At 35.1% G+C, this 22,348-nt stretch overlaps 1 protein-coding gene across 6 annotated transcripts in view; it reads right to left on the bottom strand.

The window, feature by feature from the left end:
* Mps1 (dual specificity protein kinase monopolar spindle 1) overlaps nucleotides 1-22,348 on the bottom strand; it is a 199,875-nt gene that overhangs the window by 75,710 nt on the left and 101,817 nt on the right. For 5 of the 6 annotated variants that reach the window (XR_016548404.1, XM_090393600.1, XM_090393598.1 and 2 more), the window contains exons 10-11: nucleotides 16,450-16,574; nucleotides 1,453-1,560 (exon numbers count right to left, since the gene is read on the bottom strand). Coding sequence is in view for 5 of the 6 variants with exons in the window: in XM_090393600.1 (XP_090249726.1) it covers nucleotides 1,453-1,560; nucleotides 16,450-16,574 (233 nt within the window). In the remaining variant the exon portion in view is untranslated. Of the gene's footprint in view, nucleotides 1-1,452; nucleotides 1,561-9,456; nucleotides 9,579-16,449; nucleotides 16,575-22,348 lie in introns of those variants that run through there. The other variant, XM_090393602.1, reaches the window with a different exon arrangement.

The following is a 22,348-nucleotide window of genomic DNA, read 5'->3' as shown; positions in this document are numbered from 1 at the left end:
CAAAATTTTTGGTAAGGAAACTCAGTCATTTCAGTTCAAGTTGGAGCATGTAGTAATGCTTCAGCTTTCTTTGTTATTCAATAAGTGGGCAAATTAACATTATATACAAAACATGTCTATGAGCAAAAGATTCTGTGCTGTGCTAGACCAAATATTGGAGATCTTTTAATAGGTATAGAACTGTTCTTCTTGTGGTCACTTGTTGTAAGAACATCCTGTTTGTCTAAAGCATGAGAGAAGACAATCACAAGGCCTTAAAGGTAAACATCTGAGAGAGAAAGAGGAAACTGTTTATCTTTGGTGGAAAGAACATGGAGCATTTACTGACAAGAAAGTAGATCCAAAGTTTAGGATCCTTCATATTGGCTCAGCTATTCCAGCAGTATATGAGAATTAGGAGAACATTACACACAATTTTTAGGAACATGCTGGGATGAAGCCATGCTGCTGCATAATTATTTGGTTATGCACGTGTCAGGTTCTAGCTTCAGGTAATTGGAGTTTGAGAAGACGATAAGTACTCTATAAGCACACATCTTCTGGTTACAAACCCAGCTTTTATGCAGATGCCATTTTAAGTTGGAGCATTTATTCAAAGTGCAGAAGTGCTACTTAATTGCCCCAACTTCAATTGGAATAACTATTTCCTTACCAAAACTTTGGGAAAGTTTTTTTTAATTGTGAAGGGCGAGTTTTTTTTTTCCCCTTGTATAATACATAGGTATGTATAAATTTTATATCTACTGTTCTACACCACTCTAGCAAGCAGCTCATATCACTTTTGAAATCCATTGTGTTATTCTACTTTTTTAAACTGTCACTTAAACTGGGTATGATCTGAAATTTTCAGATCAAAATATTTCTATCTGAAATATTTTATGTGGAGACGAATGAAAAATTTCAGATCAAAATTTTTTGTGTATTACCCACCTGCAAAAGGTAAATCTATAACATATATTAGTACTATAGGTGTGCTAAGGATTTTTTAATCATTTTTTAAGCTTTTATTTATTTTTATATATTCCAGAAACCTGCTCTAGAAACCAAACATGATGTCTAGAGTAGGAATTTTACTGGTAATGAAATTCATCAACCTAAAGACGTATATGTTTTAGCGTGTAGGTTGGAAAGCAGGTATATTAGTGACTCTTCCAACCAAGTCAGCATTTGTCTATATACTTGAGCAATAAACTTTCTTTTGTCTGTGTTTCTATACAGTTTTTCTATTCAAAGTGCTCCTTAAATCTTGTTCCTATTTTATAAATTTATAGTTACAGTGTTTCCTGTATCTGATAACTAGATTATTTCTTATATGAAATTAAAATATTACTCCAATCAGTGAATAGTGCTAATTGGTCTACTGCTGATTTCCTTCTCTCGATTCATAAAAACTTTCTCACCCATAGTTCTACAAAATATTATAATGTTAAAAAACACAAATATAATATAAACCTTTATTCTTGGTTGTTTTGGTCCTTTACTATCTTGATCCTTTACTTCAGGACTTGTTGAACAAGTATCTTGAATTGCCTCAGGTGACATATAATTCAAAGTTCCAACCTAAAAGAGATTAAACAAAAAATATAACAAAATTTTAAAAGTGTTATTGCATTATATATGAAAATAGACTACTAATCTGGGCCATTAATGGGTTAATACTGTGCAACAGTATTTCTCAGCCCATTCAGCATTGTCTTCCTATAGTGTAGTCTGTTTCCACAAACAGGGCTCTCAAGCAAATCTTGCCACCACAAATGCATAGTCATTAAGTTAGAGGAAATATCAACTAGACATCTAGGTAGTAGATAACTTTTCATTACCTAGTGAAACACTTATCACCATTCATCTGGTTAGTGAAGACCCGAATATGACTGGGAAGGGGCATCATTCATCTCCAAGAGCACATTAATTGGTCCTTAATTCATAGTTCTACAAAATATTATAATGTTAAAAAACACAAATATAATATAAACCTTTATGCTCGGTTGTTTTGGTCCTTTACTTCAGGACTTGTTGAACAAGTAACTTGAATTGCCTCAGATGACATATAATCAAATTCATTTTGACATAAATGAAAGCATCGAAATTCAGTTAGATAGAGCTCCCCCCCACCCCCCAGAAAAAAAATTAGGCAAGAAATGCTAATCAATGTGAACTAGTATAAAATAGCATATGGATTTTTAATTACTACAATTTTACAATACACACTGCTACTTTGGAATGGGGGTGGGGAGTGATATTATCCTAAAAATATCCAATATTTTATAGCCAAGACAACAACTAATGAGAAGTGAAAAATCTGACGAGGGAAAATTATAGTTGTGATCTATAAACAAAGAACATTTTATAAAAGAGTACAAAGCAAATGACATGAAATGGAACAAACAAAACAGAAAAAAATCATACATAAAATCCACAAAATGACAACATAAAAAAGTGCAAATTCAAACAATAATGGAACATATCTGAAAAGAAGAGAACAAGAAGAATATGAAATTATGGAAATTATAAATACAGGCAGTTCTCATTTTATGAATTTTTATCTTTACAAATTTTTTGGATCGGAATTTTTATTTTAAATTGTGCATGACGAAGCTGATTAGAGGCGCGTATGGGGATTACAAGATGTAATGACATAATGATCAAGATAAAAAGCCAAACAGCTATTTTTTCTGGTGAAATTAATTAAATTAAGGGGATAAAAATCTCTTATTATTTTACAACCAGTATGCGAAACTCTGAGAATGAAAACTACGATCTAAGAGTTTCATGCCGAAGAACTATCAGCGAATCCAAGCATAAGTGAACACCTGGTAGTACAACACCAAGGCAACTCAAAGCAAAAGTGGAGCAAGCGCCCTCACTATCCTTGATATTTTCTCATAATGTAAAACACAGCTCCTAGGAGATGTAATATTGCCTTACATTATGAGGAGAGGTCACTACCCAGACCGGTTTCAACCTTTTTTGAGGTCTCATCAGTGAGTAAGAAAAGGTTGAAACCGGTCTGGGTAGTGACCTCTCCTCATAATGTAAGGCAATATTACATCTCTTAGGAGCTGTGTTTTACATTATGAGAAAATATCAAGGATAGTGAGGGCGCTTGCTCCACTTTTGCTTCGAGTTGCCTTGGTGTTGTACTACCAAGTGTTCACTTATGCTTGGATTCGCTGATAGTTCTTCGGCATGAAACTCTTAGATCGTAGTTTTCGATCTCAGAGTTTCGCATACTGGCTGTAAAATAATAAGGGATTTTTATCCCCTTAATTTCATTAACTTTGCCAGAAAAAACAGCCTTTTGGCTTTTTATCTTAGTTATAATATATGGGCACACCTTTCTGGCATTCATATAGTGAAGGTACACAGGTTCTTTTCACTTAAGCCCTTTACGCTGATGATACAGCGATATTAGCCAGATCTTTAAAGCCCCACCTAGCCATCAAGAAACTGCAAGAACATATACTGCTAACCGAACAATACTTTTCTAAATAGCACCTCCAAGTGAATCCCCTGAAGAGTGTAACCGTCCTATTCTCCAGAAGATCACTGCTTCCTACAGAAGATATTCTCCTTTTCAACACTAAAATTCCATGGAAAAATGAGATCAAATATCTTGGTGTAATACTGAAAACTGACTTTCAGCTCCCATATCAAGACTCTCTTGCAAACACATCAAAATCCATAGCCCAGCTCTATCTGCTAATTAACAGAAATAGTAAGTTGAGCACCAGAATCAAACTTCTCATACACAAACTGATGATTCGTCCAATATTCACCTATGCTTCAACCGGCCTGGAGTCATACTTCTAATTCTAATATTCTCAAACTACAACGTATCCAGAATAAATGTCTCAGAGTGATCCTGGGCATCCCCATGGTTCATCCAAACTGTCCAGCTACATCGGGACACAGATGTCGCCTATATTTACACTTTCATGCAGACTATAGCAAATCAAATTCTTTTCAAAAGCATCTGTGCACCCTAACAAACTGATCCAACTGGCTGCAGATTATGATGCAATGGATTATTACAAACATAAAAAACCTAAAGCCATCCTAAACTTCAACACTGAGGACTAATCTCCTAGCCCACTCAGGGCAAGCAATTAGCTCATAAACTTTCTCCACTCACAGTTTTTCTCAAGATAGCAGGGAATATGAAAAGCTTTTCCTTCACCCCTTATGTCAGTAATGTTTTCGTGGCATGTATTTCGACAATCAGTGTCGAAATACATACCAAGATACCAAAGAGGACATTAGCAAAAGTTCTAGTAGACGTCGTAGGCACAGACAATATCTTTGGTCTTACCCCTTATGGAGGTGGCCGATATCAAGTTGTAGCAAAAAATGTAGAAACAAGGGTAAAACTACTAGAAGGCATTGAGTGCCAGGGGAAAACCATTTACCCCTTTTTTAGTAGGCAGTACCCTTAAAACACTAAAGATAGAGAGGTTCTCTCTAGAATATCTCGAGGGAGGGGGGAACTGAAGTAATAAAGAAAGTATTTGCGACATGGAGAGATGCATGCGATATCCAAATCGTCAATGACATTGATTTCCCTAATTGGAAGGACCGGAGAAGTAACTTTCCGGATGGATATGAAGAAAGAAGTGCCCAACTTTGTGTTTTTAGGCTCTGCCAGGGTAGTAGTCAACTACCCTGGGGTTAGGAAGCAATGTTTTCAGTGCGGATCACTCGAGCACCTAGGCACAGACTGCCCCAAGAACAAGTGCAGGAACTGCATGGCGGCAGGACATGTCCTAGCTGTCCCATGTGAAGCACCTTGCCTGAAATGTGGAAACACAACCCACAAAGTAGACATTTGTCCTAACAGGACACAGGCAGAAAGAATAGGAGGTACCATATCGCCAGACCCGCAACCACTCCAGTAAATAGTCCTGAACTCCACAAAACAGGACTTTCCAGCTAGAGGCAAAATAGCAGAAGAGCCTCAAACAACAGAGCCAGAAGATTCTCCAGTCCTCCAATCCCCAGCTATCGTGACAGTTACAGCCAACCACTAGGAACAATGCAGAAGAGAAAACAAAGAAAAAAAGAAACATAATGCAAAGAAATCCCATAACATCGAAATGGACGAGAACAACAATAAAAGCACAGAAGCAGAAGAAATGGAAATCAGTAATAGTACAACCAAACAATCCATCAGGTCAGAAGAAGGAGAAACAAAAAGAACTAAACCAGACAACGGAAGCCCAGCAGAAGCTTCAGGTTATGAGGAGGATGAGGAAAGCGAGACCAGAACAGAAAATCAAACAGAAACGGAAGAAGTAACCCCATCAGAAGAAAATAAGCCAAGAGACAACAAAAATCCTATGGAAGAAACGGATGACCACAGAACAGACTTTTTTTGACGGAAGTAGCCAAAATGGTTCCGTAATTCTAAAGAACTTTAAAGGGCTCCTCAAAATGGCAGGAAAACTGTTCAGTAAAATGACTATAGAAGGGGAACCGACTTTCTCATTCTTTGAAAGGAGCACAAGACTTAAATGGGGAGAACTCTATATCAAAGATATAACCAAAGTCGTGCCTCATCAATTAAAAGGTCACCTAGACCTAAACGAGGATGAGAAAAGACAATTTTGCAACACATTGGATTTGCTGACACGGTCAGACATGGAAAACAGATATCCATGGATAATTTGCCAGAAGAATTAACCAGAAGATGATATCAGTCTTTCTTAAAATCTAGACGGAATTTTTATAACAGCCATTGGAAAATTATTTTAGCTCAAAAAAAAAAAAAAAGTTCTCAGTTTGTTTTCAACAAGTTTGACGATTAATCCACATAGGAGGGGGTAGACCTGAGAACCCGAGCAGCAAAGGCTTACTGCGAGGCGGTGCAGCTCCTTGTGGGCTGTATCACTTGGGCCAGGCTCTTCCTCCACTCTTTCATGTCTAAACTTTGCAATTCACTCGTTCTTTTTTTTTTTGTTTGTGTAATTTCTCTTGCTATATCCCAGTTCTGTTCTTTGTTCATTTGTGTGCTTTCTTTATATTTGTTTTTGCCTCTTTCGTCGGTCAGACATCTGAAGATGGCTGGCCGATGAGAGCTGTGAGAACGGACGTAGGGAGATGATGTCGGAGATCTGCTTGGCCACAGACCTGTTAATAGGTTATGTGTGGCCAAGCAGGTCGACTGAGGCCTCTTTAATACCTACTACTATCCTCTCTACCTTTTTCTCTTCCTCTCTCACTATCTGCTGACCCTCAGCACAACTTTTAGACTCCACAGGCCGGTGATGAAAGATATGAACTCCCATAATACCTACTCACTGATGAGACCTCAAAAAAGGTTGAAACCGGTCTGGGTAGTGACCTCTCCTCATAATATAAGGTAGTATTACATCTCCTAGGAGCTGTGTTTTACATTATGAGAAAATATCAAGAATAGTGAGGGAGCTTGCTCCATCTTTGCTTCGAGTTGCCTTGGTGTTGTACCAGGTGTTCACTTATGCTTGGATTCGACGATAGTTCTTCGGCATGAAATTCTTAGATCACAGTTTTCGATCTCAGAGTTTCACATACTGGCTGTAAAATAATAAGGGATTTTTATCCCGTTAATTTGACATAATGATCAGTTAGAACGAGCCTTGGCAACGCGAGTATATTATTTGTAGTTTTTCTCCAATTACACTTGATTTTTTATATAGTTTTCTTTTTAACTAACCCTTTCACTTTTTCAACAAAAAGAAGAAACAGTGCAAAAACAGAAAATGAGCAAAAGAAACAAAGAAAAGCAATACATTAGAGAAAAAATATGAAATTATTACCAGGCATTAAGCGGGTAATACGCAACCTAAGCAACGACGAGGGCATAAACTTTGTCCTCAGTTTAATGATAATTTTGAAGGCTTTGAAGACCCAACAAAGATTGCGAATTCTAAACTCAAGTGATCTTAGGTATGGCTAATCAGTTGCAAATGGAAGTATCGGAAGGTGATGTTAATGAGCTGCTTCAATCTCGCACTATGGAATCCTCACCCAATGGTCTCCTTGAATTGGAGGAATAAGAAAGAAACGAAGAAGAAAAGACAAAAAAGATAACGAATTTGAAGCTCCAACTCGGTTTTCACTTAAAAGGCCTAGAAGAAGCATTTAAACTTCTCTAAAAAGCTCAAGAAATCTTTGAATCACAAGATTCAGACTTTAAATGATTTAGCAAATTTTCTCTCCTTCTGCTTCTGCTTGCTATCAAGCTATTTTAAACAAAAAGACGAGAACGTCAACGAAACAAATGACACTCGAGGCCTCCTTCTTTGAAAGAAAAAAAAAGATGCACCGAAGCTTCCTAATATATCTCCTACTACCTCGACGCTGCCAATTCACCCAGTGATATAGAAATCAGCTAATTTTTTTTAAGAATCTTTTTTTAATTTAAAATTTTTCTGTTTTTTTTTTAAATATGTTCTTTTCTTATCATTTAATATTCATTTTGTATTTTATATATTCCTTCTTACGAATGCAACTCTCGCTTCTAGCATTATTTCTAAGGCAAATAAACTCCTGCTTCATGAATTCCCGATTTACGAACATTCGCCAGGAACCATTCGTAAAGGCGGGAACCACCTGTATACAAAATTCAGAATTAACATTGATATTTCAAAATGTTACACAATTTTTGTCAGAAAAGTGATAAAGTAATGAAATCTTCATAATGAATTGTTTGATCTGTTCATTCCATTAAAACCAAAAATAATCTGAAACTTTTGCAATCAGTCAACTTTATTATTGGTCACCTCCAATTATAATGAGGAAGGGAACATAAATGATGATGATCAATGCCTGCATTAATTGGTAAGTACAACTAGTATGAACAAGTCAGCTTCCTAACTGGACAGAGACAATGATGATCATCTGGCATAAATTAATACTGTTCTCTTAAAACTAAAATAAATATGGTACAATATTTCTGTTCAATATTTCTCTTCGCTGGATGAAGAAACTCAGGTGTATGAGGAGGAGGCACTAGAGCTGATGCACAAACTGAATAAGAATTTGGCAATAAGGACTGATGGGACATCAGCACTGATGCTAAAAGAGTTCAGCTGAACTGGCTATAAAAAAAAAGGAAGATTCCACATGAATGGAAAGAATATGTGATAATCCCATTGCACAAGGGTGATGTAAAGATTGGTATGTAACAATTTACCCATCAATATCTCTGGACTGGTGGTGAAGATGGCAAGAGCTTGCATACAGAAATGGGTTGATAGAGAATCTATATTTTGCAATGAACAGTATGGGTTTATTAAGGGAAGGTCACATTTGAGCAACTCAATTATCTGAATGAATGAAACTATCCATGATGAAAGACTAAATTTTAATCCACAGGCACAAAAGGGGAATAGATACACTATGATACTTTTGGACTTTGATAATGATAAGGCTTTTGAGAGGATACATGTAAGACTGATGCATAATTTGGAGAATATGAAGTATTAGTGCAGATAAGAAGATGGCTGACTGAAAGTATCAAATAATGGTGTATGGGGATACAAGTCTGCAAGAATTAAGATAACCAGCAGTGTACCACAGGGATTCATCCTTGATCCATCATTATTTAATCTTTACATTAATGACACTGGGAAAGATTTGATAAGTGACATACAGCTGTTTTCTGACAATGCACAAATAGGCAGGCAGAATAATCAAGAAAGCAGGTGATATGCAGTACTTGCAGAATTAATTGAATAAGCTGGAACTGTGAGTTATGCATTTTGAAAGTTTATTTTTCACTTGGTTAGACTATAATAAATTTTTTTTAATCCTTTATCCAAGTGTGAGCAAACAAAGTTTGCACCTGAAAGTATCTTCAGGACTGGGGTAAGGTGGTACAACGAGTTTCCCGGTGTTGTACCACCTTACCCCAGTCCTGAAGATACTTTCAGGCACAAACTTTGTTTGCTCACACTTGGATAAAGGATTTACTAAATTTATTATGTAAAGTTATGCACTTTGGTGTAATGAAATATCTAATGGTGTATTATATTGGCATGATTATGCTAGAAGAAACTGACCAGGCTAGGGATCTTGAAATATTAATAGACAGAATTTTTAACATCTAACATTTTATAGCATCTGTGTAACATTTAGACCTCCAGAAATACCATTTAAATCTACTGGTCACAAAAAATAAATAAATAAATAAAATAAAACAAATACTTGCCTATAGTATGAATTATGGTAAACGGTGTGTACATTTATCACCATTTCAGTTTCAGCAACAAAGAGAACATCTTTAAGAATTTAAAACAACCAAATTCTAAATTATGTGTAAATAACTTGTATTATCTGACATGTCAGTCTCTAATTTTTCTTACTAGTCCATTATTTTCTTCTCAGCATGTTTCATGCTACTTCTGTCCCACTACCTGCTAATCAATTACTAGTCTTCCATGATAAAAAGAACTTGCATATTTCATTCTCTCATCTGTCAAAGCACACTGCAGCTGAGTTTTGGAGAGAAATTATGTAAACAAATGCCTCTTCCAGTTTTTATCTATGCATCTTATGTAATGGATGAGTTTCCTCCTCATTTGAAATATCTGAAGAAGCATCTAGAAAAAGAATCACTACTGTAGTCTTTGATTTCCATAACTCATTTTGTTTAATGAAATCAGTTGTAACCATAAAAAAAAAATTAACTTTGTCATTTCAATACTGTTCTACTACTGGCCTATAAGTTTTGATGACTGACAGTAAAATGATTTATTGAATTTAGCTTTATAATAGGCTGTACTAAAAAGTCACTTCAGATATTCAAACATTTTTAATTCCATCTTTCTGGGGAAACAGCTTGATGTATATTTCATTGGTGATTTCTGGCCAAGTCTATGTCAAAGCATTTTTTTGTGAAAATTGAATATGTCATGAAACCTAAATGTACCCACTTTAAAAAGGCCTAAAAAAACCTTGTAGTAATCTAGAGTTTCTGACAGCAGTGTCCCATAATATTTTTTTCATACATTACAGAATACACTCTGTACTTCAAATACTTGAATTGCTTGAGTCATTTGTCATGAAAGCATGTCTTGACTGTTTTGGGTTGATGACAGAATCCTTTTCTTTGGTGTTTTTAATATTTTTTGGTCTCTTATCTTTGTCTTCAGGTTTACACTTCACAAAACTAAAAACAGTAGTTGACATTTCCTTTCATAATGAAGAGTGAATTTATATAAATTATCCATAAAAAAATAATTCAACAGGAAAAACAAATTAGTTGATGAAAACAACAGAAAATGGTCAACATTTGCAATGGAGCCAGACTAACTTTTCATGATGTAATATCAATAATGTGATCTGGACTTTGACTTGTCTTTGCAAGATATTTTTTTTTTTATAACACTATTAAAAAATCTTTTATGATGAATTGTGAGAATAAGCTTACATCAATATTACAATACAACTACATACCTACTTAAGGGTTAAACTATGTTAGGAGAATTGCAGTTGGCTGGTATCTCTAATTTTTATAAGAATGGATGACTTCCAAGTTATGCAAAATAAAATGTTGTTTAAGAGTAACTGATTATTTCAAAATGAATCTGCAGACACATGGTAGGTTTTAGTTTGTAACAGAGGATGAGAGATAAATAGTGCCACCTGTTGTTATAGGTCAGAATTATTTCACATTTCGAAAACAGCAACAAGTCATCTTTAAGAGTATCTCTCAGCAAACTAACTTTTGGCAGAGACAAACAGTCTATGAAGGAATTAACTTAAATGAACTGCATAAGATACTAATTCCTGGTTGAAAATAAAACTATTACATTCATTGGAGGCTGCCTGTGATCAAATAACTTGATAGTGTTAAAAAATTGAAAAACAAAAGTGTAAATTATGCAAAGAAAATAAGGCAATATATTTCGAATGCATTTAGAACAAGGCTGAAAATTCACTCACCACTTGTCTCTTATAACTTGCTTGCAGCAAATGGATTTCTGGAGCCATGGTTGTAACAGTTGTGCTCCAGGTGTGTGTGTGAGTGAGAGAGAGAGATGGAAGTGCAGATGAGAAGTAGTTGTGTGCAATGATCTTTGCAAAATACCAGAAGACATGACATCCATTTTGATGTCATGACATCCATTCTGATGACTGTTTTGCATTTATTGCAACCTTCAGCATAGGCTGAGTATGCAGCAGGTTCTTGTTGCGAGCCACCTGCACATCTGAATTTTTTTCATCAATTGCTTTATAAAATAGTATACCTTTTGTTAAACTATGACTTGGAAAGTCATAGTTTCCTATGACTCCTCACTCAGACTTCGGTGACTTACTCAGAGCAGGTATTTGAATCAGATGAGTAGAAGTAGTAGTCTGACCATGGATAGGAAAAGATGTTCTGGAAATCATCCTACTTGGTACCTTTGTAGTGCCAAAGGACATGAGGATGGTAGTGGCTGGAGATAGGGCATTCTGTGCAAGGGAACTTGCACAAGATTGTGTTCTGAGTTACCCAATAATAAAGGACTTCTATGGTAAATCTGGAAAGAACTGGTTAAAGAAAAATCAAGGATATTGGGAGAGTGGAGGGATGGGAGGTATCAAGTATTCAGGTTAGCGGATGTATGGTTTGCATTAAATCAAATACTTCCTATCTCATCCAGCTTGGTCAGAGGTCTTGGAAAAGGAAACTTAGCTGGTGTTTTAGACTTTAGGGTCACCTAGGAAGATGACTTTAGTATGTAGATGGCTGGATTGTAGAAAGTTGAGCTTCAGGGATAAGAAGGTGAAGTAGTCAGAGTGACATTTGGAAAATAAATACAGCAAGTCGATGTTACTGAATGAGATAAGGAAACCTTAAGCCAAAGGAGGTCATGATAATGAATGATAATCTTAGATGCCTCTTCAGAACCATTAAGGGAAGGGCCACTACCCAGACTGGTTTCGACCTTTTTGAGGTCTCGTCAGTGGGAGCCAAACCCAGAGGTGGTGATACGAAGGTGGAAGCAATGAAGAAGTCATCTTTACCTATAAGAGTTGCCAAAAGGTGTCTCATCTTATTATTAAATTACTCTGGATTTAGAGACATGTTGAAAATTTTTTCCACTTGGTTAGACTAATAAATTTAGTTTAATCCTTTATCCAACTGTAAGCAAACAAACTTTGAGCCTGAAGTGGCCTTTCCCTTAATGCATAGCATTATACATGTCTGCAAGGAGATGTGCTTTGCATTATGGGAGATACTAAGACAAGGAGTGATGAGAGCTTGGTCCACCTTTACGAGTTGCCTCAGTCCTGAAGATACTTCAGGCACAAACTTCGTTTGCTTACACTTGGATAAATGATTAAACTAAATTTATTATAATATAGATTACAGTAAAACCATAGCAATCCCATACATTAAAGGGTTATAAGAAACACCTAATAGAATACTATACCATTATAATCTTAATGCCACTTTTAAACCACCTCTAAAATTAAAAAACATATTCAGCTCCTCTCATGATCCTCTGTTTAAGTGACCATACCACCTGAGATTAGCTCTGCTAATGCATTCCTGGATGCTGACAATATAGAGTTCTTTCCTAATATCCTCATTATTAATATGATACTGCCATTGATGCCGTCTGTTCACGCTTCTAATCTTTCTCAGGACTCTCATATCTGTGATCTCAAGTCTTTGTTCAAGTGCTTTACTTCTAACCCAACTCTCAGATCCATAAGTTAAAATTGATTTGAACACCGTCTTGTATACAGCTAATTTAATGTTCCGACTAATTTCTCTCTTATTCCATATGAATTTATTCGGTTGACTTCCTACCATACCAGCTTCATTGATTCTGTTGTCTATTTCCATATTTAATTTACCATCTTCGCTAAAAATCGTGCCTAAATAGCTGAAAATGTTTTACTTGTTCGATAGATTCTCCATTCACAATGCAGTTGATATTTTCAATGTTTCTGCTTATTTTGTCTTAGTCTTTTTAATGCTGACCTTCATACCATATCTATTACAACAGTTATTCAATTTAGTCAGGGAATCTTGCAGACTTGTAGCGGATTTTATTTAGACGTATAACATCATCCGCATAAAGCAAAGAGCTGACATTAACAGCTCCAATTTTGATATCAGGTTTAATACCACTTTCCTTCATTATGTGATCCATATAGATAATGACTAACAGAGGGGATAACGTACATCCTTGTCTGACACCAGATTTAAACCATCTTCCTGTACTTCCTTCAATTCTAACTCAATAAAAGACAAAGTATTGCTTGATATAATGTCCCATTAACACAATACAACTGTAGCATTTCGAATAACTTCTCTCTTGGCACCTTGTCATGAGCCTTTTCCAAATTTACAAAACTTAAATACAGATCTGTTATATTCCCATGATTTCTCAACTATCTGTCGTAAAGTGAAAATCTGATCCTGGCAGACTATTTGGCCTGAATCCAGCTTGTTCTTCACCAAGCTTCTCTTCCACAATCCTTCTCAACCATTTTTTCTCAAGTATACTTGCATATATTTTACCAGGAACACTCAGTAATGAAATACTTCTGAAATTCTCACATTCAGTTTTATTTCCCTTTTTATACATGGGTAGTATGAGAGCTCTACTCCAATCATCTGGAATTCGTCCCTCTATCCAAGCCTTCTGAACTATGCAGCACAGCCACTGTAAGACTTTTATACCGCCATACTTGATCATTTCTGGTCAAATATCATCAACTCCTGCTGCTTTTCCACATTTCAGGTTTTTGATGGCTTTTTTTGTATGTCAGGCTGGAAACAGCCTGACATTTTCTTTATGGATCTTCAGGAGGCCATATAAACGGGCAATAAGTGGATGAAGAGAGCAGAGCGATAGGCAGATATTCCTAGGGAATTTCGAGGTGGATGTGAGAAGATTATTTGTCCTATTAAGTAGTTCGCTTGTGGGATCTCTTTGAAGTTCAGAGTAAGTATTAGAATCTAATAATTCACCGATCTTGAGGCATAAAGAAAACATTCCTTTAAGACCAATAGTTAAAGGCATGGACTCCCCTACATACAATCTCTTGAAATATCTTGCCTCCACCTTAAAACATCTCACAGTGAAATCCTTTTTGAGACAACAGGCTACCCATTGGCTATGGGTAGCCTGTTGTCTCCAGTGCTAGCCAATGTTTTTCTTGAAGATTTTAAGGAAAAAGCCATTTCCTCAGTGACACTGAAATCCAAAATCTGGCTCCACTACATGGATGACATTTTCCTTATTTGGGAGCATGGCCTGGAAAACTTACAAACCTTTCTGGATCATTTAAACAATTTTCACCAAAATATAAACTTCACATCCAAACCAGAAGTTAATGGTGTTCTAGCTTTTCTAGATATAAAACTTACTAAAACAACTGATGGTCAAGATTTCTATCTTTAGGAAGCTAACACACAATGATAGATACCTACATACTTCGTCTCATCCCTAACCCCCTCAAAAATTCCTTGCTGTCAGAAGAAGAGGAACTTCAATATGAACTTAGTTACCTCAAAAGGACTTTCTTAAATAACGGTTACTCCCCTAAAAGTATCTATAATCATCTAAGTGTACATCATCAACAAAGTAATGAAAATAACTCAAACCCCATAGCTTACATCGCCTTACCATATATCAGTTCTCTTTCTTCGGGATTTTCACCAGTTTAGGAGAAATTTAATGTTAAAACATATTCTTAACCTTACCAAAACTCTGATCTTGCCTCAATCAACCTAAAGTAAAACACAACCTTCTTCAGTTCCCAGGAGTCTACAAAATCATTTGCAGTTGCGACAAACCATATTATGGCCAGGCAGAAAAGTCCATCTCTCTCTCTTTCTCTCTCTCTGCCTAGAGGAACATCAACGTGACATTTCTTACAACAGAACCCATGCTAGTGCCCTATCCAAGTGTTATTCTCTGCTAACACCAATGTTGAAGGATGACAACATCAAATAGACTGGAACTTAACTTCAAACATCCATAAATGCTCCAATGAATTAGAGAGACGTATCTTAGAATCCAAAGAAATAGCTCTCGACCCTGCCCATCTAAACAGCAATCTCAGTTACAGCTTACCCAATTCACATAGCACTGTCATCCAGTTTTAGCATACTCATGATATCATTCACAAACAATGTGCTTCATGCCAGAACTAACGCCAGAACTCTATTTTTAAACACAATTACTACTTGTTCTAAACTCTGTATTTGTTAAAGTACGATATATTTTTAAGATGTTGTTTACTTTCTGATACTGTATTCACCTGATGAAGTTGACATTTCCGATGAAACTAGTAGCGAAACCTCATTAAATCTCTTATATTTTTTGTTCTCTCATGTTTAAGTCAGTTAATAATTATAAACATGTCATTAAACAGAGTCGATCACTTTGTAAATATATATAATTCATACCAATTTTAAAATGCTGTGCATCACAGATAGCATGATCTGTGGGGGAGCTTAGTGTACCAGTTTCAACTTCCTACCTGCATCATTCAGTTGGAGGCCCTCATTTGACTAACACGTGGTAATCTAAGTGGCTATAATGCTAAAAATTGAGTACCTTGCTGTGATCAACTTTTTCACCAAATAAGGGCTTTCTCCAACTGCTATCAAACAGCAATTGGGTGGTGTTTATGGGGAAGCTTCTCCTTCATATTCCACCATGAAGGAATGGGCTAAACAAATTTGCCTAGGAAAAGAAAGAGAGCATCGAAGATGATACTCATGATGGTCAGCCTGTGAAAATGATGACTGAGAAAAATATTTCTGTTGTTCAGGAGGAACTGCTCAATGACAGACAGCTGAAGCTCAAAGAAATCTCAGCAAGGTTGGGGTTTTCTATAATAACTGTCTTTCGCATCATCCATGAGAAGCTTCACATGACAAAGCTCACCGAAGGTAGATGCCTCCCAACTTCTCTCTTCAATCCAAAAAATAGCATTGTGTGACTTGTTCCCACAAGTTTTTAGAATTCTGCCAAGGGAATCAGAAAGAAGTGGTGGAATCCATCATCACTGGGGATGAAACCATGGTCCTTTATTATAAGTGACTACTACCTCTTCTCGAAACTGAAGAAAGACCTTCAAGGAAGAAAATCTGCAGATGACAACGAGATGAAAGATGCAGTTTTAGGCCATTTTGCAGACAAAAGTACAGAACTATTTTTTCAATGGCATAGAAATGTTAATTCAAAAATGTATTGAAAAGTAACATAGTTTTCTTTTTATCACCTCTAAAAGTTAGTCAGGTCAGAAACTTATGGAACTCATATATATATATATATATATATATATAGTCTGCTTATGCACAACCGAGAGCATGACATCTGTCTCAAACAAAAAACTTCTTTATCCTATAGATAGAAGAAAAATCTTTTGAAAATATATGAAAAATTAAATGTAGTAATAAATGCAATGCTGAAAAAAGAATATTATTCTTAATATACCATATCTATGTGATACCTGATTATCTTTAACAACACTAGTCATGCCATTCTGAACTGAGCTAGCTATTCCAAAATCAATAAGCTTGAGTTGGCCAGCAACCAGAAGGAAATTGGCAGGTTTTAAATCAGAATGAATTATACCTAAAAAAAAAAAAATTCTTATCAGGATTATACTTACTCAGAAATAAATTTATGACATACTGAAAGAAATTACAGTGCTACACATACCATACAGACCAAGTACTAAAGCAACAGTGTTATTTTTACCAACAGTGGATATAATTTATAATATAATAAATAAATTTATGGTATACTGAAACCAATTACAGTATTAGTTAGTTAGTTAGTTTTAAGGAAAAACAAGCTAAAGAAATAAATAGATGAATCACTCAAAGAAACAAAGCATTTTGCTGTACAAAGATTATCTGTTAGGAAATTTACCAACAGGACTAAAAAAGAAAGCGCTTTAATAAGTACTAAATATGCATTATTCCAGTCTTTACCTATGGATGTGAAAAATGGGCAACAACTAAAAAACATGAAGACAGATTGCCTGTTGCCCAAAGAGCCTTGGAGAGAAGAATGCTCTACATAACAAAAAGGCATACAATAAGAAATACAGGTAACCCTTGTATAATGCGGATGTTAGGTTCCACAGAAATGCCGAGTTATATAAATCACATTATGCGAGACCCAGATCACATAGAAAAAGAAGGGGTATGTTCTGAAATTGTTTTCTTTTATTATTAATATAAACAACGACATATTCAACAAAAAATATTTTTATTTAATTTAGGTAATTCATGTAAGTTAAGAAAACATATAAACTATGAAACAAAATACATAGTATAAACTTATAAAAATACAAATTGTACGTAAACTCAGCACTAGTAAACTTTGTGTTCACTAGTGCTGACCCCCCCCCCCCCCAATGACTCCACGGAGGTCAGGAAAATAACTGATCAATATAATCTTCCATTTACACCATATAAGTGTAACATTCTGAGTGGCTTCGCTTGGTACCTTCAAAATAGATCTACAAAACTTAAATACAGATCCCTGTTTCCATGATTTCTCAACTGTTTTTTTTTTTTTTTTTTAAATGAAAATCTGATCCTGACAACCTCTATTTGGCCTGAATCCAACTTGTTTTTCTCTACAATTTCTTTCCATAGTTTTCTCAAATATGCTTGTATAAATCTTGCCAGAAATATTCAATAGAGAAATTCCTCTATAATTCTTATATTCAGTTTTATTTCACTTTGTACAAATGAATACTATGAGAGCACTACTTCCAATCATCTAGAATTCAATCTTCTGATCAGGCCAACTGAATTAGGCTGCACAGCCGACTTTTATATCTCTAAATTTGAGCATTTCTTGTCTTTGAACATATGAGAGTTCTGATGGCTTTTTCTACCTCAAGTATTAATATGTACCAGCAATTTTGTAGATCTAAATGGCAAGAGTTAGTAGTTCTAATTCTTTCAATAAAATCCAGGAGGTTCAGTTGAATTGTCAATGTGTAAGATAGTCAGATTTAGTATAATTTCTCTTACATCTTTGTAATTTGTTTGGCAGCTGCTCTTCTTACTGCTGAAATCAGTTTGATATGCCCCCCCCCCTTTCATGTTTTCACTTTAATATTTGAATGTTCTTTCCAACTCTGAAAGCAACTGAATTTTTAACTGTAAATTTTGTAAGTTTTTTCTTTTCGATACAACATTCATTTTGATTTGCTCCATACTAAGCAGCAATAACATTCTTTTTCAAATCCCTTGTATATTCCTGTATTCTAAACCACTCCAAAGGTATTACTATCAATAAATAACAAAGACTTTTCTTGTTTTTTTGTACTCTCCATGTGAATTTACGTACACACTTATGTTGGAACATGGCATGTGCAATGATTAACACATGTCCCAAAATGTAGCAGGTGTGATTAACATTGTTATAGTAAACTCTCATCACTATCACAAACTTAGAGACCACAGGAACAGTTTGTCATAGCGGATAGTTTGCTACAGTGAATTTCTTTTAACCTAGCATTGTACCTTTGAGGATTGCTTGAGACTTTTCAGTAGTTTGTTACAGTGGTGTTTGCTATAGTAAGAATCAACTGTATTAGCTTTAAAGAAAACTGATACATAAGCAGAAGGCAATGTGAAAATTAAATGAAATTATGGAATAACAAATTACATAGGGACAAATTATAATTGATTAACAGTAAAATTTGACGTTTTGTGACCATTTTCAATATACATAAGAAAAGATATAAAGCAAATTAAAATAACAACTGAAAATTACATGTTACAATATAAGATATTAAATGCAGGCAGAAAACTGCATCTATAAAACTAGTAGAATTCACAGAAACAAAATAATAATTATAATTAACAAAAAATAAATCACTTATCACAAAAGTGAGGAATGTTGCTAAGGGTAAGCTCCCAAAATTGGGATATCCTCAGATTTGCAGATTTCTTTTTTCTAACATGAAATAACTTTTATATAAGACTTTAGTTTTATTCCAATGAATTCCATGACTGGTAGACACAGCAGAACTAGTCAAACTTGATCCTTTCTTTTAGTGTTATAAGGTGATCAGCATTCATTTTTGAAATTATGGATTTTACAACTGTGTTATAACTAACTCTTTTTATTATCCTGACGTTTCGATCTTCATATCAAGATCATCATCTGGAGCATACACAAATATACAAGACAAGCTAAGTTACATTACAAACCGTAAGCTAGAGAACCGTTAACTAGTCAAACTTGATCCTTTCTTTTAGTGTTACAAGGTGATCAGCATTCGTTTTTGAAATTATGGATTTTACAACTGTGTTATAACTAACTCTTTTTATTATCCTGATGTTTCGATCTTCATATCAAGATCATCATCTGGAGCATACACAAATATACAAGACAAGCTAAGTTACATTACAAACCGTAAGCTAGAGAAACAATGATCTGATCACATGTTATACTACTGGCATGATCTCTAGTGAAAAAAAAAAAAATTATTTAGAAATTACATCAAGCTAGATTTATTTTAAGATAACATGAATAAGCATTTTTTCTTATAGATAGTTTTATTTCAGTAACAATGATGTCCCATTTTTAGTATTACAATTGTTATTTTTGATTTAGGATCCTCAATTTACTACAGTCCTGTTTACAGTTGTTCTTAGAAAGGAAGATTCTGTGGATCGAATATATGCCTTCCACAGGTATGGGATTTTTAAACCTTCATTACTGTTCAGATTGGGGTGGTCGATAATGATCTCACAGGCTTCCTTAAATTTGCGTTCATACCATGTTTTGGGGTGAGGTAGACAACTATTGCTTTTCCAGTCAATTCTATGTTTAATTAGTCAATTCTATATTAAAAAGATTACTCAACTCATCCGAAGACCCACTCCCCTACTGGCCCACCCTGGGGTATGCCGTATTCATTGCACCTCTAACATACCATATATATAGGAGAAACAGGACACACAATTCCAATCAGACAAAAAGAACATAAATGACACATTAAATATAATAATTATGGTGAAGCTGGCCTTTCTGATCATGCCCTGAACATAGAGGTAGAATAGAGACATAGAATAGAATAGAACATAGAATAGAGGTAGACAACTATTGCTTTTCCGGTCAATTCTATGTTTAATTAGTCAATTCTATATTAAAAAGATTACTCAACTCATCCAAAGACCCACTCCCCCACTGGCCCACCCTGGAGTATGCCGTATTCATTGCACCTCTAACATACCATATATATAGGAGAAACAGGACACACAATTCCAATCAGACAAAAAGAACATAAATGACACATTAAATATAATAATTATGGTGAAGCTGGCCTTTCTGATCATGCCCTGAACACCTTATGCAGAATTGACTGGAAAAGCACTAGTTGTCTACATCACACCAAAACATGGTATGAACACAAATTTAAGGAAGCCTGTAAGATCATTATCAACCACCCCAATCTGAACAATAATGAAGATCTAAAAATCCCATACATATGAAACGCATATATATTCGACCTACGGAACCTTCCTCTCTAAGAGAAACTATAAAAACAGGACTGTAGTAAATCCAGGATCCTAAATCAAAAATAACAATTGTGATACTAAAATAGGACATCACTGTTACTGAAAGAAAACTATCTATAAGAAAAAATGTTTATTCATGTTATCTTAAAATAAATCTAGCTTGATGTAATTTATAATTTTTTTTCCATTAGAGGTCATGCCAGTAGTATAACATGTGATCAAATTATTGTTTCTCAAGCTTACGGTTTGTAATGTAACTCAGCTTGTCTTGTATATTTGTGTATGCTCCAGATGATGATCTTGATATGAAGATCGAAACGTCAGGATAATAAAAAGAGTTAGTTATAACATGGTTATAAAATCCATAATTTCGAAAATGAATGCTGATCACAACGTAACACTAAAAGAAAGGATTATGATAATTCATGGAGATTCGACCCACAAGCGATGCAATCAATACGGTAAGCTGAAGATTCATGTTTCTAATTTGATCAATTGACTGGCTTTTTTAAAACAGTGTAGGGATAGCAATATCATTCTGAATTGCATCAGGCTAAAGAGAAAATCCACCTCAACAAAGGCCCAACGAATATACCTCCACATGGAGAAAGCACTACTAAGAGAACAGATTCAAGTGGCCAGAAAAAACTTAGCCGCTACACAAAACCAGCTACAAAAGTAAAAAATGGAACTTTCAAGTTACATAAACCCATATATCTGAATGATCCTGGAAAAGATTACAGAAAACACAGTGAACCACATCCTCCAAACGAAGAAAGAAAACCTAATTTTCAAATTCCAAAGATTAAAAGATCGACAGAACCAACCACCATATTCAAATTTTGCCACAGTGAACAATAACAACCAACCAGAAGCAAGAAACAACAGGAGCCATCAATCGTCTACAGGTAACAGTAACATCGTTAACCTATCCAACCATGCTTTAAACAAAGACGAAATCTCAATACTAAACAAAGGTTTAAATTATGCTGTAACACCCAGATTGATAAACAAACTTGAATTTATTTGTAATATTGAAAGAGGCCTAAGATTCATACCAAATAACATAGCAGGAAAAAAAATACGTTTAGAAACCGCCAACATTTTAAATCATAACAAAACAATAATAAGCAACCTAGCCAAACACGAAGTAACAGCAATGAAATCACTAAAGTCAAATCCAAAAATCGTAATAACTAGAGCAGATAAAGGAAGAGCCACCGTTATTTTAAACCGAACCACTTATGTAGAAAAAATGAATCTGCTGATCTGGGATAATAACATATACCAATTAGTCAACTACAACCAACCAATAGAATAAAAAATAAAACAGAGGACCTACTTAAGTCAATTATCATGTGGCCCAAAGATAAGGTCAAAAAACTATTTCCGCACTACGCTCATTCCTCAAGAATTTACGGACTACTGAAAATTCACAAAGAAAACACACCGCTAAGGCCTATAGTTGAAGGGATAGATAGCCCAACTTATCACTTAGCCAAAAAATTAGCGGCAACACTCAAGGAGTTGGTAGGTCATTCCCTCTCCTATATCAAAAACACACACTTCATAAACATCAAAGACATTACATTAGAAAAAGACGATTTATTAGTCAATTTTGACGTCTCTGCCCTCTTTACGAATGTCCCAATCCTTATTTTATAGAACAAATACCCTCCAGATATCACGGCACTCTTTGCGCATGTATTACATTCTGGTTATTTTGTACGGTAAAATGCTTTCTATCTGCAAAAAGAAGGCACAGCCATGGGCTCGTCATTATCCCCTCCCCATTGCTAACTTTTACATGAAACATTTTGAGCAACTTGCTTTTCCTCCCCTTTAAGACCCAAA

This window comes from Typopeltis vanoorti, chromosome 6 (assembly GCF_054136105.1).
Source record: "Typopeltis vanoorti isolate ZY-2024b chromosome 6, IOZ_Tvanoo_1.0, whole genome shotgun sequence".
Lineage (NCBI taxonomy): Eukaryota > Metazoa > Arthropoda > Arachnida > Uropygi > Thelyphonidae > Typopeltis > Typopeltis vanoorti.
The sequence above is the reverse complement of the archived record's forward strand: the minus strand, read 5'-3'. Positions and strand labels throughout refer to the sequence as shown.